The following is a 14,292-nucleotide window of genomic DNA, read 5'->3' on the forward strand; positions in this document are numbered from 1 at the left end:
CTAAACTAGAAAACCTTAAATTTATATATGTAGTTAATTATAAATTTTATTACCTTTAACACCCAAAAGAGAAAATATACAAAAAAAAAAACACCCCTTTTAAAAAATAAAAAATAGAAAACCGGAAAAAAAAAAAAAAAAAAAAAAATGAGAAAAAAAAAAAAAAAAAAAAAAAGAAAAAAGAAAAAAAAAACACCCCAAAAAAAAAAAACCCCTTTTTTTCCCCCCCCCCCCACCAAACAAAAAAAAAAAAAAAAAAAAAAAACAAAAAAAAAAAAAAAAAAAAAAAAAACCTCCCCCCCCCCCCCCCAAAAAAAAACCCCCCCCCCCCCCCCCCCCCCCCCCCCCCCCCAACCACAAAGGAAAAAAAAAACCAAAAAAAAAAAAAAAAAAAAAAAAAAAAAAAAAAAAAAAAAAAAAAAAAAAAAAAAAAAAAAAAAAAAAAAAAAACCAAAAAAACAACAACCCACAAAGGGGGGGGAAAAAAAAAAAAAAAAAAAAAAAAAAAAAAAAAAAAAAAACCCAAAAAAAAAAAAAAAAAAAAAAAAAAAAAAAAAAAAAAAAAAAAAAAAAAAAAAAAAAAAAAAAAAAAAAAAAAAAAAAAAAAAAAAAAAAAAAAAAAAAAAAAAAAAAAAAAAAAAAAAAAAAAAAAAAAAAAAAAAAAAAAAAAAAAAAAAAAAAAAAAGCAGCAGTGACACAACAGGCCTACTCTCCACGGTCTCACACAATCATTCAGTGCTAGATATCATGCGGAGAACACTGGATAAACTTAGCGGCATCCCCAATTAGCTCTCCAAAATATATATCTTTTCTTCTACTTTTAACCCCCAATAACTTTACCTATTCCCTCTATTAAAATTTTAAGATTTTTTTATATTAAATGGAGAAATAAAAAAAAAAAAAAAAAATAGGCCCCCGACCAAGTTTACGCTATCTCAAATCCGAAATGAAAGAATTTAAGGGGAAACCATTTAATCTTATAATTATCAAAATGCGCAAGCGAACAAGGCACCATGTCAAGAATATCGCTCAGCTTAAAGATCGCTCTATCCACGGTTCACAAGTCATCACTCGGCGCTTATCTGCGGCTTGAAACGAGTCTAGAGCTATCTAGCGAGGCTTGATATTGTGGGATTCATATATATACACTTTATCTTATATAGAATAATTACCCTTCTGATATCTTTTATATTATATAATTAAATTATAATATAGTTATATTGATTAATTCAAATACGCTTAGGTTCTATTTACTCGATAGGGCTCTAAAATTCGATTTGACTTAAAAAATCAAATTCATAAATTTAATTCATGGGCCTTTACTCGTTATATATATAACTTTAATTTTTTTTTAACTTAGCTTTATTTTATTTTATTTTATTATATATATTAATATTAATTTAATTATATATACTATAGCTATTATATATATATAATCAGCTCGCTAAGATTTTTAACGAGCTACTCGAGTAAGCAACTCGTTACGAGTAGCCTCTGCGATGACTACGCGGGTTTCAAAAAAGCCTACACACCCCATAATCTGCAAATCTATCACAACTTGTCAACGAGTGGTCATAACGAAAGACTTTCGCTATATATGTCAAAGATTACATCGAAAACAATAAGTCTCACCATAAAAAGTATTTTGTAAAGATAATATTGATGGAGTTATTTCAAAGAGTAAAATAAGGGGATGTCTTGGCGTGTGCAGGCTTTTTTGAAACCCCCGGGATTAAGGAGTAATTACCCGGATCATTCAGACTAGCGCATTTCTGATAGCTTGGCAACCTGTCCCATTGCGGTCTGTCGACGATATAACATATATCAAATCCAAAGCGACACCTTTGTTTCTCTCAACCACGCCAGTAAGTAGTGACTTGGTGCTCGCCACAATCGTTATACTTTACTTCAATTTACAGTGAGCTGCTGTGTCATCGGTCATGTCTCGACACAAGTTAGTGAAAGCTCTAGACTTGGACGAGGAGCTTGATGACTTCGATGGAGGCGCCGATTCTGATTATGGGGAGGAAGTCGGTGCCGAGGACAAAGGTATATATCTTTTGTTGCTCGTTCCGAAGATGCGTACTCGGGTGCCCGCTTGCGAACCAAAGACTGACTCTGACGTCCTAGAGCACTTACGTCTAGGCACTGCTAAAGTACGGGATGTACTCGGACCGGAAGTATCCATCACCGACAGGGAGATTGAGGATTCATTATGGCATTACTACTACGATGTTGATAAGACTGTAAACTACTTAATAAGTACGACATGGTAGACGGTCGATTCGGTGGGATAATTTATTGAAAATTCATAGGCCAAAAAACAAATTCACAGACGCCTAAGAAGGCGAGGAAACAGAAGGTGAATTCGGACGTCAATAAATCAGATGGTAAGTCTCGATAGTCTCTTTCGTTACTTTATTTCCAAGCACTGTGGGACACCGTTCGGAGGTGAGATTTCTGCAGCCTTCCTGTCACGAGCCTTTGGCTGAAAACGCGCCTCGGACCAGTATCGGATATTTCGCGGCAAGACTCAAAGACTGGAGGACATGTAAAAACTTCCGAGATCTCATCGTCTTGCTCCGCTCAGCTCTCGCTTGCAGACCTTTTCCGCGATTCTCCGTGGCTCAACATCCCAGAGGACCGCCGTGGAGAAATTCTTATTGAGCCTTTATATCCTCGAGGTAGATTAATGGGGGGCTCATCAAAGTCGGATGGTGCCCCAAAGTCCAAACTTGCTGCTCTAGCTGCGGCTCGCAAGAAGAAAGAGAATCAAAGGGCCGAAGATGGACAGAATGCCACAAACTCCGTTGCTCTTCTGGACAAGCTTAGTGGCAAGCCACGACAAGGAAAGCCCGATAGTGCTTCAGATATATCGAGCCCCAAACCTTTGATTGCGATCACCGAGCAGACTATGAACGAGCAACCGAGGAAATATCCAAAGCGAAAGTCAAAAGGGCTGAAATCGCCACAGGATGATCAGCCAGCAAAGGAGGCTTTTAAGAAGTCGGATTCTCTGGCTAGTCCAGACGTCGAGAAACAGCCTGAGATCACACCGGCAGCAGATCCATCAGTATTTGCACAGACCATCTTTGCCGCCCCTGCAGTGTCACAACAGCATGATCTTCAGACTTCAGATCGTTATGTGTTAGGTCCTGATACATATGCTGAATTTGATTTTGCAGGACCAAGCCCTGATGATGTTGTCACAAAAGCGCAAAACACTAAAAGACCAACCAGAAAGCCGGTCAAACAGCCACCACAGCCTTCATCCGGCGATGAAAGCGTCAATGCTGTTTCCCAAGGCGTAGGGGTTGTTGCTATTGAAGAGCCCAAGGTGAAGGGGAAGAACCTCGATGTTATGGCGGAATTCGAAAGGTCGAAGCCCAAGAACGCCGCGAACTTTGTGGTAATTGGCCATGTTGACGCGGGAAAGAGTACATTGATGGGTCGTCTCCTTTATGATCTGAAAGTGGTCGACCAAAGGACTCTGGACAAGTACCGCAAAGAAGCCGAAAGGATCGGTAAAGCATCGTTCGCTCTAGCCTGGGTGCTAGATCAGGGCACCGAAGAGCGAAGTCGGGGCGTCACCATCGACATTGCCATGAACAAGTTCGAAACAGAAAGTACCAGCTTCACAATCCTCGATGCCCCAGGTCACCGAGATTTCATTCCCAATATGATCGCTGGGGCCAGCCAAGCCGACTTCGCCGTCCTTGTCATTGACGCCAGCACAGGAAACTTCGAATCGGGTCTCAAAGGCCAGACCAAAGAACATGCCTTGCTCGTCCGCAGCATGGGTGTCCAACGCATCGTTATCGCAGTCAATAAATTAGACACCATTCAATGGTCCCAAGACCGCTTTGATGAAATATCCCAGCAAGTCTCCGCCTTCCTCACAACCGCAGGCTTCCTGGCAAAAAATCTCGCTTTCGTCCCATGCGCAGGCCTCACAGGCGACAATATTGTCCGCAAAGCAGAAGACCCTCAAGCTTCGTGGTATACCGGCGCTCCGCTCATTTCACTACTTGAATCCTCTGAGCCCGTCACCCGTGCCCTGGAAAAACCTCTACGCATGACCGTTGATGACATCTTCCGTGGTGGCGTGCAGAATCCCCTTTCTATCTCCGGCAGGCTGGATGCTGGCAATGTCCAGATTGGCGACACTGTTGTCATAATGCCCGCCAGCCAGACTGCCTCCATCAAAGGCCTTGAAGTCGACTCAGAACCCTCAGACTGGGCCGTAGCTGGCCAGAATGTCATACTGCATCTCGCAGACATCGAAGCCAAATACCTGAAATCTGGCGACGTCGTCTGCCCACCTGCCGTCCCCATTCAATGCGTCACGTCGTTCACAGTTAAGATACTAGCATTCGAGCATATCACACCAATGCATTGCGAAGTTCACAAAGGAAGGTTGCATGCGCCAGGGAGGGTCACAAAACTGGTGGCCCAGCTGGATAAGGCGTCTGGTGCTGCTGTCAAGGGGAAGAAGCCTAGATTGATTAAGCCAGGAAGTGTAGCGAGGGTGCATGTTGAGGTAGATGATCCCATTCCGTTGGAGCAGGGAGGGAGAGTCATTTTGAGAGCCGGCGGCGAGACTATAGGAGCGGGGCTTGTGGAGTGAGATGGTGGGAGGCTTGCGTCATTTCCATGTTCATGGTCAGGTGGGTGCAGAGAGTACAGCAATCCAACTACTCAGGAATCGATCAGGTTACGAAAATAGCATCGAATCTGTTCTCATGAAGGTCAAGTGGCGGCAGCTCTCTTGTTTCCATTAACCCCTCCGTCTTCGTGCGCTGTCCATCGCTCGCATTGCCATCCTCGACCAACATTCTGGGAGAATAATCGTCATCATTATCCGCCACCTTAACTGCAAACCTAATCGTCATCCAGCGGTTTTAATTCAATTTCAAACCCTCCTCAGATGCTGTAGCTCTGCTACACTCTTATCGTGCCTATAATCTCACGACATTCTCCGAGACTGCAATACTCATCCCAAATCTCCGACAAATTTCACATAACCTCCCTCGCGAAGAGCGCCAGCGTCAGTGAACAACGATTACCCCGCGGACTGGTACATTAGGGTAATGGATCAGTGCGGGTGACTCAATAAGTGCTTTCGGGAAGGTGACTACAATTGACGCTTTCTGTCGCTGTTTTCGACCCCTTTTCACTCCGTCTGATTATCGATCCGTCGCTGAGTCGCGTCTCGTCCTTTTCTTCAAAGCTAGTACGCGTGGCTCACGGAAGCCGATACCAGTCTATTGCTTTCATTGTCACATATTCAAGCCTGCTTCTCATCGAAAAGTCTCTTTCTACGTTGATACTCGCAATGCCTATGCTTGCAATCGCAAGGAGTGTTGATATCATTGTTGGGAGGGTAATGTGCATCTTGAGGCGCCCGTATCATATTCTCATCTCCTGAGATGTCGTAGTACTATACGCTTCTTTCTTGCCTCGGGGCCGATTACGGTGTATTCACATCGCTCGGTAGTCATATGAGATAGGGCGCGCTCTAGAGGGTACATGGCATTATGGTATAAGGACTTCCGTTTCTAACTGCCTGAGATAATTATGAATTTACCATTGGCCCCGTCAATGACGGCTGCTCTGCCACTTCCGCAACCGGTCCAGGAATTCGCCAACGACTTGCACCTTCGAATGTGACGGCTCCATCTGCGATCGCAAATCCTCTTCATAAGCCTCCGCCGCCGCAATAAGAGTCCTCAGCCTAGCCCTCTCCTCAGAACCTTCGGTAGGCAGCCGGCCGCCGAGATCCTGTTTAGTCTGCAGCAAACCGAATATCGGCATCCAAGTCATGAGTAAAAGAACGCCCAAGTTAAGAAGCAAAACGGTCACCAAAATCAGAAGACTGTGGGGCTGGCTCTTCGCGTACGCGGCCCACGCGGCCTGACAAAGCCGATACCATCCGTCAATCAGATCGATGGAGACGCCCAGGCCCACTGCAAACGCAACAACCTGGACGTAAAAAAGATGACGATCTTCTCGATCAGGGTTGCCAGATGTCCGGATCCTTTCCCCCTCGGGGCCGCTGTGCGGAGAGGTTTCGGTGAGGCTGAAGAATCGCGTGGGTTGAATCGAAGCTATATCGTCGGCTGTCACGAAGAAGGTACCGAGTAGGATCAGCCCGCTCAGTATCGTGGGCATCGCGGAGGCCAGCCAGCCGGCGAGGGAGTCGCAGTCGCCGGGGCTGTCGTATGTCCACGAGACGTGCACGGCCAAGGCAGCGGTGGCGAGTAAGGATAGATTGCGGTAGAAGGATTCGCGATCCGGGTGCTGGTCCATGATGCTGCGCGTTGAGGATAACATTTTGGGCGGGTGAGGTGAGAGACGGTGGCAGTGTGTAGCCTGGCCTAAGAGGAAGGGAGGGTGAATGCAAGATATGAGGACAAAACTTTCAAAGATGGAGCGCCTTTTGTAGGGGATTTCGCATGCGGCTAAGGCTTCTGGCTTGCTCAAATTCTCTCATCGAAATGCTTCGTCGATGGAATTCCTCGGCTGCACTTGGCATTCGTTGTATTATCCCTAATAAGCATCCCTCTGTTCTCGTCATGAGTACTGCAAGAAGGCCAACGACAGCAGATTCGTAAGGGAAGTCGTGACGCTGCATCGTTGTTCATTGCTCATCGTGGCCTGTGACTGAGTCCCAGAAACCTTCTCGAGCTGCGCCTCCCAACCCTTTGACTTGGCGGCTGGCTATGCAGGGCCATGGAAGGTGGGAAACATCCATGAGGCTCTTGAACCCTTAGCCGGGTGAGTCTGCTTTTACGACGGACGAGTGCATCCTGTTTAAGGCTTAATCTCGTTGAATGATAGTAACATCTAGCGGTCTAAATCTTTTCTTCGGGATAAGGTATAGCATCGACTGAACTCGAGTGGTCCACTGCTTTAAGAGGGATTCGTTACATACGACTCGATCGATTGACAGAGTCATGGTGAGCAACGCGATTGTAAGAAAAGACGGACTTGTGTTGTAAAGGGTAGGTTTGGTGTTTTGATGAGAATGGAATGTGCTTTGTATGTTTCTTCGCGCGACGGACCGATAGTGTGTACGGCGGGGAAATGATCGAGAGCAATAAGGAGGACATCTTCGTAGCGGTTTCACAGGGCTGCGGAAAGCTGCAGGCAGCAGAATCTACGAAGAGTTGTATGGAGAGCCCTCGAATAGAGAAAGGAAGTCAAGTTTGTCTTGAAGGCATTCACTCAACGGATGGCTATCATTTTGGCTGACAAGTCCACCCCAACGCACCCGCCGTCCACCATTTAGAAGTTGGATTCCAAATTCGTAAAGAGTCCACTCAAAGCCAACGGTGGTCCCACGAGCCAATGATGTTCTAATAGCTGCCATTATCATCCTCTTTACCACTCATTATACTCGTTGCCGGTTTCTTCTGCATCTCCTCCCACCATTAGACCAATAAGCCATGCCTGCTCGAAATATCCGGCCCTCGTTCACCTGGGGACTCTACGACGTGTCAGTCCATAATCCCAGTTGGTATTTGTGTATAGGACTTTCTAACCTATTCAAAGCCAGAGGCGGAATTTGAGAGCGTATGTGCTCTTCTTGCTCGCGGACTTCGGCCTCGGTCCGTGGAGCATACGACTCAATAAGGGTGTTTGATTGGATCTTTGGCTTTCCCATGCACCACTCCCAGACCGTGCGCTTTCGAGGAAACCCCATTGTGGAGTGACCGGTAACATTGAACGGGATGCTCGAGGACTGCCCAGTGTTTTGTGGAGACGGTTGTGCAAGTGCAATGGCTTGACCTGCAACCGCTTCCTCCGACAGTGTGGTCATGTCTGCGCTTCGTGGAAGCGGATCCTGTAGGTGGGGAGTAGCTTTGGATAGAGAGATTGATGGGACTAAGCTGATGATGGGGTTTGACCTGCTGTCTCCGTGGAAAATCAACGTACCAGTGTCAAGTCTTTAAGCGCGGACCGAGTAATGAAGACGAGGGGAAGTGTCGGCCCAAGTGACACTCAACAATGATTACCCCGCTGATTACAGGATGCTGCCAGATTCAGACTAGCGCCGGCTACTGGACTTCGTTAGTATCACTCTTTCCTCCTTTGGAAAACCTCTTCTCTTCATTAGCAGTAACCTGTCTAGACCTCGCACTACCCCTCCCGGCAAACTTGATAGACATCAACAAAAGAAAAAAGAAGAAAGGAAAAAAAAAGAAAAAAAAGAAGATATTATAATAAAAATAAAAGAATAAATTTATAATTAATTAAGTAAAAAAAGTATAAATAATAAAAAGATTAGAAAAATTTAGATAGTAAATTACTATGAAAAAAATTAATTGATTTGATATAGAGGATTATGAAAGTATATATATATGTAATTATTAAAATATAAATATAAGAAAAAAAATAGATAATAATAATATATAATAAATTAATAATAAATTTAAAATATAAAGAAAATATAAATAGAAAGATTAAAAAGTTTATATAAAAAATAAAAGAAGGGAAGAAGATAAAGAAAAATAATAATAAATAGAGTATAATATAAATGTTATATATAATATAAGTATAATATAAATATAATAGATAGTAAAAAAAGAATATAAATAATAAGTTAGAAAATAAAGGGGGAATATAAAAGGGAAGTGGATAAAGGGGAGAAAAATCCCAGAAATAACCAGCTGCAAAAAGCTTTAACAGCCTCGTTCCTAAGGTAGATCTTGGCAGTGCCTTCGTGACGCAGTGAATAAAATATGCATAGGCCTGCTCTACTTCCTTACTAACGAATTGAGTCCTGGTATCGTCTGTGTCCAAATTCCCCTCTTTCGGTCTACTCAAGCAAACCCAAATCCCATCCACGACGAGTGACAGTCAGTCCGACCGGAGCGTAGTGCCTTTCCCTGCCGAACTTCGACTGAAAATCTACCGCAACCTCGTCAGCCAGCCGTTTCTCGCTCTCGAAACAACTCCAGAACACTACTTCTCCGGGTCTCCCAGTCCCAGCCCCAGCGTGAGAGCAAGGTTTCCAGTCTGAAGGATTTCTTCGAAACCGTATACGGGCCTGCGGTGCAGGACGTTGTGCACGGTGCTTGTTACTACACATGCTACCTCGACTTCTACCCGCGCCAGCATTTGGCGAAGGATCTGAAGTTCAAGGCCGGGAAGATGCTTGAGGAGGCGGCCAGGTTGGATGCTAGAGACTGTTGAGACGCTGAAAATTTCGTGGTGGCTGCGTGAGAGGGTCCGGATAGAAAGAAGCTGCGAGCGGGCTTGAGAAGCTAATGGTGATGCACAACGTTTGTCGACGCTGATGTCTTTTAGAAGAGGGTAGCAAGCATTTCGAATGGTTTCGCAATCTGATACTCGGCATGGCTTGCCGCTGGGCCATCGTGATACTGTTCCATCGCGCGAAGTGAGTGACCACGAATAGAGAAAAGGTAAATACGCCCCCGTCTTTCATCGTAGATTTGAACGGCGTAGGTGAGGGTGAGGGCCTAGGTCGCAAGCCCAGGTCGCAAGGTAAGGTAGAGGGAGAGGTTACAGGAAGACGCAATGGGTGCTGTGCCAGTGCATTCTTAGGAAGCAGATCCGTCATTGGTTCTTACGAGGCTGATGACTTGGGTGGACAGAGACCATCCTGGAAACTTGAATACGTAGGCTGACGAGCCCGTCTATCAGAGCATCGCTGGCATCTTCCAATCTAGAATCGATCCTACTTCTTCTTCTTCGCAGCCTCCTCCCTCTCCCTCATCGCCGCCCTAGCACTCCTACTTCCTCCCAGCTTAGGCCCTCTGGGTTGGTCGTCCACCTCCTTTCCCTTTACAGGTTTCTTTGCCTGTGCCGCCTTCTGCTGGCGGCTTGAGATAGCATCCATGAATTCCCGCCTGAATTGCTCGGCGATACGATCATCGGCCGCTTGATCGTCATTGTTCACTTCTTCATCCGGCTCATCGTAGATGTCAAGCCTAGATTCGCGCATAACTTCTTCAACGAGCTTATCTCGTTTGACATCCTCACTGTTTCGCCGCTTGCGAGGCCGCCACGGCTTACCATCTCTTCGTAAGCGAACTTTGCCCGTAGACTCCTCTATTTCCGGCTCTATGCCCTCGAGCCTGCGCTGAGCAGCTTCGGTCAAGGCGATATTTCGGAGTTTGGCGTCTGGGCCAAGGTCGATTTCGTGGAGCTTTCCCAGAGCTGCGGGCTGGCGGTGTAGCCCTGCGTCAAGCAGAGCTCCGTTGGGTGACAGCTCTTGCCCGTTTAGAGATTGCGTAGAGGTAGATTGATTTTGACGTTGACGTTTAGCCAATTCGGAATCTATGTATGCCATCCTTATCACGTTAGTCGCTGCATCTAGGTTTCAATCAAGGGTAGGTGGGGGAAAGGCGTACATATGCTTATCGGCTACGTCTGAGACCTGGCCTGTTTGAGGGGCAAAGCGCTCGATAACTGATTTGATGTCTGCCGGGGTGTCGTCCTCCTTCACTATGAGAGCATCACTGGTCTGCGAGGTGCTTGAAGTAGACGTATGGCTGTTGGTGAATTCGATGCCGCCTTTTCGCGGCAAAGCAAGCTTTCTTTGGCGGAGGATTGCTGCGATTGACAAGGGCTCCTCGTCTGTCTTGTGGTGCTGAGTCTCGGTAAGGCGGCCTTGGTGAGAGATGAGTTCGTCGACGGTCATCGACTCTGGAGGAGGTGCGGATGAGTGAGTGGGTGATCCTTCGTCTTCTCCATCAGTGCGCTTGCGGTAGAACTTCCTCCGCTTAGAGGGCCTGAAGAGATCTGATGAGTTCTCGCCTTCACTTGGTAGGCTGGTCTGCATGATGACTTTTGCGTGTGCTGCGAAAGAAAGGTACCTACTTGATAATAGTTGTATAAAATAATTTATACGCTGAGGACCTGACTCCGGTGGCTTGGGTGAGATGCTTCGATGAGGCTTCCGGTCTACCCGCAAAAGCTCGGCTCGACTGTCATGGAATCTTGCCTTGGCGATGGAGACACCGGTACCAGGGCAAGTCTTAGCGGACTTTGATCTTGGCGCTGCGGCGTTTCTCCAAGATGATTGGTTACTAGTAGCAATATTCCCCATGGGCTGGAAAGCTTGATGCAAGCCGTTCGATTTCACTTTCCTTCCGCATCGTCTCCTCAAGTCCACCATTCCATCTCCTATTATCGAGCGACGAGCCAATTAACCCCTTCATCATTTCAATCATCATGCCTTCTTCCTCGCCAATATTGAGTATTTTCAATTCTTGACAGGTATGCGACCAGGCTACTCTTGACATACTGATGGTGATGTGACATCAACTTGCAAAAGACGAAGCCACGCCCTGGAGCGCATTCCGATCACCCATCCTACATCATGTCTTTGACTGTCAAGCATCTCAACGGAGACACCACCTTTCTCCTCACTTTCTCTCCGAATGATAATTATCCACAGACTCCTCTAGGATCTCAATTTCAGCAGCCTCCAGGCACTTTCTCCATACTCGTTGATCCATGGCTCTCAGGTCCCACAACAATGTGGCATCCCAAATTCCTCCTTTCAAAACACACCACGCCATCGTGCATTCCGCACCTCTCACATATACCAGAGCCAAACGTGGTCCTCATCTCACAAGATAAGCCTGATCATTGTCATGAAGCTACACTGCGACAACTGGATCCCACATCACCCATCACTACCATCTTGGCCGAGCCAACAGCAGCCAAGAAAATTAGAGGGATGAAGTTCTTCCACCCTGACATGGTCCATTCGTTGCGCCCTTTCTCCGAACGAAAGCCCGATTCAGTCATTAGGTTTTACATTCCGCCAATTATTCCGGGAGGGACACCGGGTGAAGCGACCATTTCGTTCATACCGGCCAAATTGGATATGGCCAAAGTACATAACGCCATTGGAGTCACCTATCGACCACCATCATCCAGCTGCATACCATCGCGTCCTTTCTCTCCAATCTCGCCAAATTCTCAGCCACCTTTCCACCAATCTCAATATCCTCCAGCGCCGCAGAACCTGCCAATGACCCCTCCTGAATCACCTACATGGCAAAGCAGCACTCTGCGTACCGACAGTAACACCCTCTCCTCTGCCTCCACCCCATCATCCCATCAAAGCAACTCCAACCACAACCTCTCCGTATCCTCCAGAAGCTCTGTCACATCCACCTCCCGCATCCATGCCGAAAAAGCATTATCTTTTATTTACTCTCCCCATGGCGTCAATTACTCCCTCATTCGTGCCTATGCCTCTACGCATCTGGTGTCCATCGCTGCTCTTCCTCTGACACTTCTGCTGCACTCTTTCGACCGCGTCGAAAATCCTTGGTATCTCGGCGGTAATGTCGCAGCGGGCTCACCCGGTGGGATCGAGATAGCGCAAAACCTGATGGCCAGATGTTGGATCAGCGCACACGATGAGGACAAGGATAACACTGGGCTTTCTGTGATGTCAGTGAAGACAAGAAAATACACGAAGGAGGAGGTTAGAAAAATGCTAAGGCAAGAGTTGGGAAGCAACGTGAATGTTGCAAATTTGGCGCCAGGAGCAGAGATGGTTCTAAAAGCGTGATGATCTCTTCTGCGAACTCCTGTGCATTACGGTATAACCACTCGGTGGCTTCTTCAATCTGGCGTTATGGGTAGGCAGGGTCTGGCCCTAGAGCGATTCAAAACCCATCGGCGAAGCGTTTGCGGGAGTTGAAAATCGCGGCATGTGTGGAGATTTTCAAGGGAAACGATATACATGAGAATGACATTTGCAGCAGTCTTTTAGCGACAGAGGCTGGGAAAGATCCTCTTTATTGATACATTGATCGTACAACAGTTTCCGCCAGATCTCTCAATCTAAAGAGCTCTGTAAAACAAGCTTGCCCCTAGGCTATGGATCATGGCTCTAAAAATGGCTGATATGAGGGTTGGAGCAGCCTGACATGTGCCTAACGTGGTCACGTCTAGTTTCCAATCCGTACAGAGTACGTCTCAGTCAAGGCATGTAGAGGCGGAGACTCCTCTTAAAACAACTACGGGTTCGACCTTTCATAAGACGCGTCCACTGAAAAAGATTCCTCGACCATGTTGCCCACATCGTCCAATCTCATCCCTATCCCCATCTCCAAGCCTCATCAACGCAGACCCGTGAAGGTGTTCTAGGCCGTCACCATCATCGCGGAGTGCGTCGTCTAGTCCTTGTCCCAATACTCACCAACCCCTTTCTCTTTATCTGTTGTTCTAAACCAAGCAAAACCGTTAGAAACCGTGGTTGCACCAATGGCTGATTCTCAGGGGAGATATAAATCGTCTAGCAGACTACGCCATGAAATTTAAGGCTGTTCTCTTCGTCTGGCTGAGTCCGCAATGATGTTCAATACTTTTCCTTGCGTCACAGCAGCCACAGATGGCATTTCTACGAGATAGCCAAGGGTCTTCGCTTGAAGCGTCCTTCAATCATCGTTCATTTCGAATAAAGCACAACATGTTGAAATCTTTTTAGAAAAACAGTCACTTCTTTCAAACGTCTCGGATCGCAACAAGATACAGCCAGCAAGGACGCATACCCGTCCCGGATTTCTACAACTATCGAAATCTACAAAGAGGACACGCGCTGGCTTGCCGGTATCATCGAGTCTCTCCGCTATGATGGTGCTCCCAAACTTTTCGGACCTAGAATCATTATAGAAAAAGTCGAATTGTTCAAGCCACGGCCAACCCCATCCATTGCGGAGCCGACCTCGATCGATATGCGAGGAGGACTCAGACCGCTCCCCTCAAGCTGCGGGGAGAAATCCGCAACACAATCTACTCGGACCTCCTCTCTGCTGGCCATCCTCAGTTCCTAAGGGCTTCCCAGGCCCTGCACGATGAGGGCAATGGCCTGATGGCGGAAAAGGGAATCTATCACATGAGCTTCGGATCCTCCAGCAGAATCAACCATTCCCTGCCCAGCCAGCGCGTAGTGGACACTATTCGCAATCTCGGCGTTTGCGCCAACGTTAGTGACATTGGAAAGCTTCCCTTTACGCTCAAGAGATGCCGGATGTCTAGCTCCTCCAGGCCTACGGGCCCGGAATCGTTCGCGATTAATCATAGCGTCTCCTTCGAAGTGTATCTCTACACTATTCGCATTTCTATGAGCCGCAAATGTAGGTCTCTACGGTTGCTTTGGGAATTCGGAAAGGCAGTCGTGGGGGTCAGAATCGACGGGCGTGACCCGGTCTCCTCGACCAATGGCCCCGTAAAAATCTTGCCGGGCACCGTGGGTGCGATCTGGACTGGACAGCGCGATAATATTCCGGTTCATTCGTC

General features: G+C 46.8%; 5 protein-coding genes across 5 annotated transcripts; 2 read left to right on the plus strand and 3 right to left on the minus strand.

The window, feature by feature from the left end:
* Positions 1–1,940: 1,940 nt before the first annotated feature.
* On the plus strand, positions 1,941–4,627 carry HO173_001728 (uncharacterized protein; the record flags this gene model as incomplete). Its single annotated transcript, XM_037303665.1, has 4 exons — positions 1,941–2,049; positions 2,131–2,262; positions 2,316–2,390; positions 2,511–4,627. 4 exons carry the CDS (start codon positions 1,941–1,943, stop codon positions 4,625–4,627), a joined length of 2,433 nt encoding a protein of 810 aa, XP_037169387.1.
* A 971-nt stretch (positions 4,628–5,598) lies between these two features.
* HO173_001729 (uncharacterized protein) lies at positions 5,599–6,333 on the minus strand (the record flags this gene model as incomplete). The annotated part of the gene is made up of 1 exon (XM_037303666.1): positions 5,599–6,333. One exon carries the CDS (start codon positions 6,331–6,333, stop codon positions 5,599–5,601), a length of 735 nt encoding a protein of 244 aa, XP_037169388.1.
* A 1,143-nt stretch (positions 6,334–7,476) lies between these two features.
* On the minus strand, positions 7,477–7,822 carry HO173_001730 (uncharacterized protein; the record flags this gene model as incomplete). The annotated part of the gene is made up of 2 exons (XM_037303667.1): positions 7,477–7,489; positions 7,545–7,822. 2 exons carry the CDS (start codon positions 7,820–7,822, stop codon positions 7,477–7,479), a joined length of 291 nt encoding a protein of 96 aa, XP_037169389.1.
* Positions 7,823–9,703: 1,881 nt separating this feature from the next.
* Positions 9,704–10,810, minus strand: HO173_001731 (uncharacterized protein; the record flags this gene model as incomplete). The annotated part of the gene is made up of 2 exons (XM_037303668.1): positions 9,704–10,319; positions 10,380–10,810. 2 exons carry the CDS (start codon positions 10,808–10,810, stop codon positions 9,704–9,706), a joined length of 1,047 nt encoding a protein of 348 aa, XP_037169390.1.
* Positions 10,811–11,350: 540 nt separating this feature from the next.
* On the plus strand, positions 11,351–12,559 carry HO173_001732 (uncharacterized protein; the record flags this gene model as incomplete). The annotated part of the gene is made up of 1 exon (XM_037303669.1): positions 11,351–12,559. One exon carries the CDS (start codon positions 11,351–11,353, stop codon positions 12,557–12,559), a length of 1,209 nt encoding a protein of 402 aa, XP_037169391.1.
* Between the last annotated feature and the right edge of the window lie 1,733 nt (positions 12,560–14,292).

This window comes from Letharia columbiana, assembly GCF_014066305.1.
Source record: "Letharia columbiana isolate WasteWater2 chromosome Unknown Sc0000003_s0, whole genome shotgun sequence".
Classification (NCBI taxonomy): Eukaryota; Fungi; Ascomycota; class Lecanoromycetes; order Lecanorales; family Parmeliaceae; genus Letharia; species Letharia columbiana.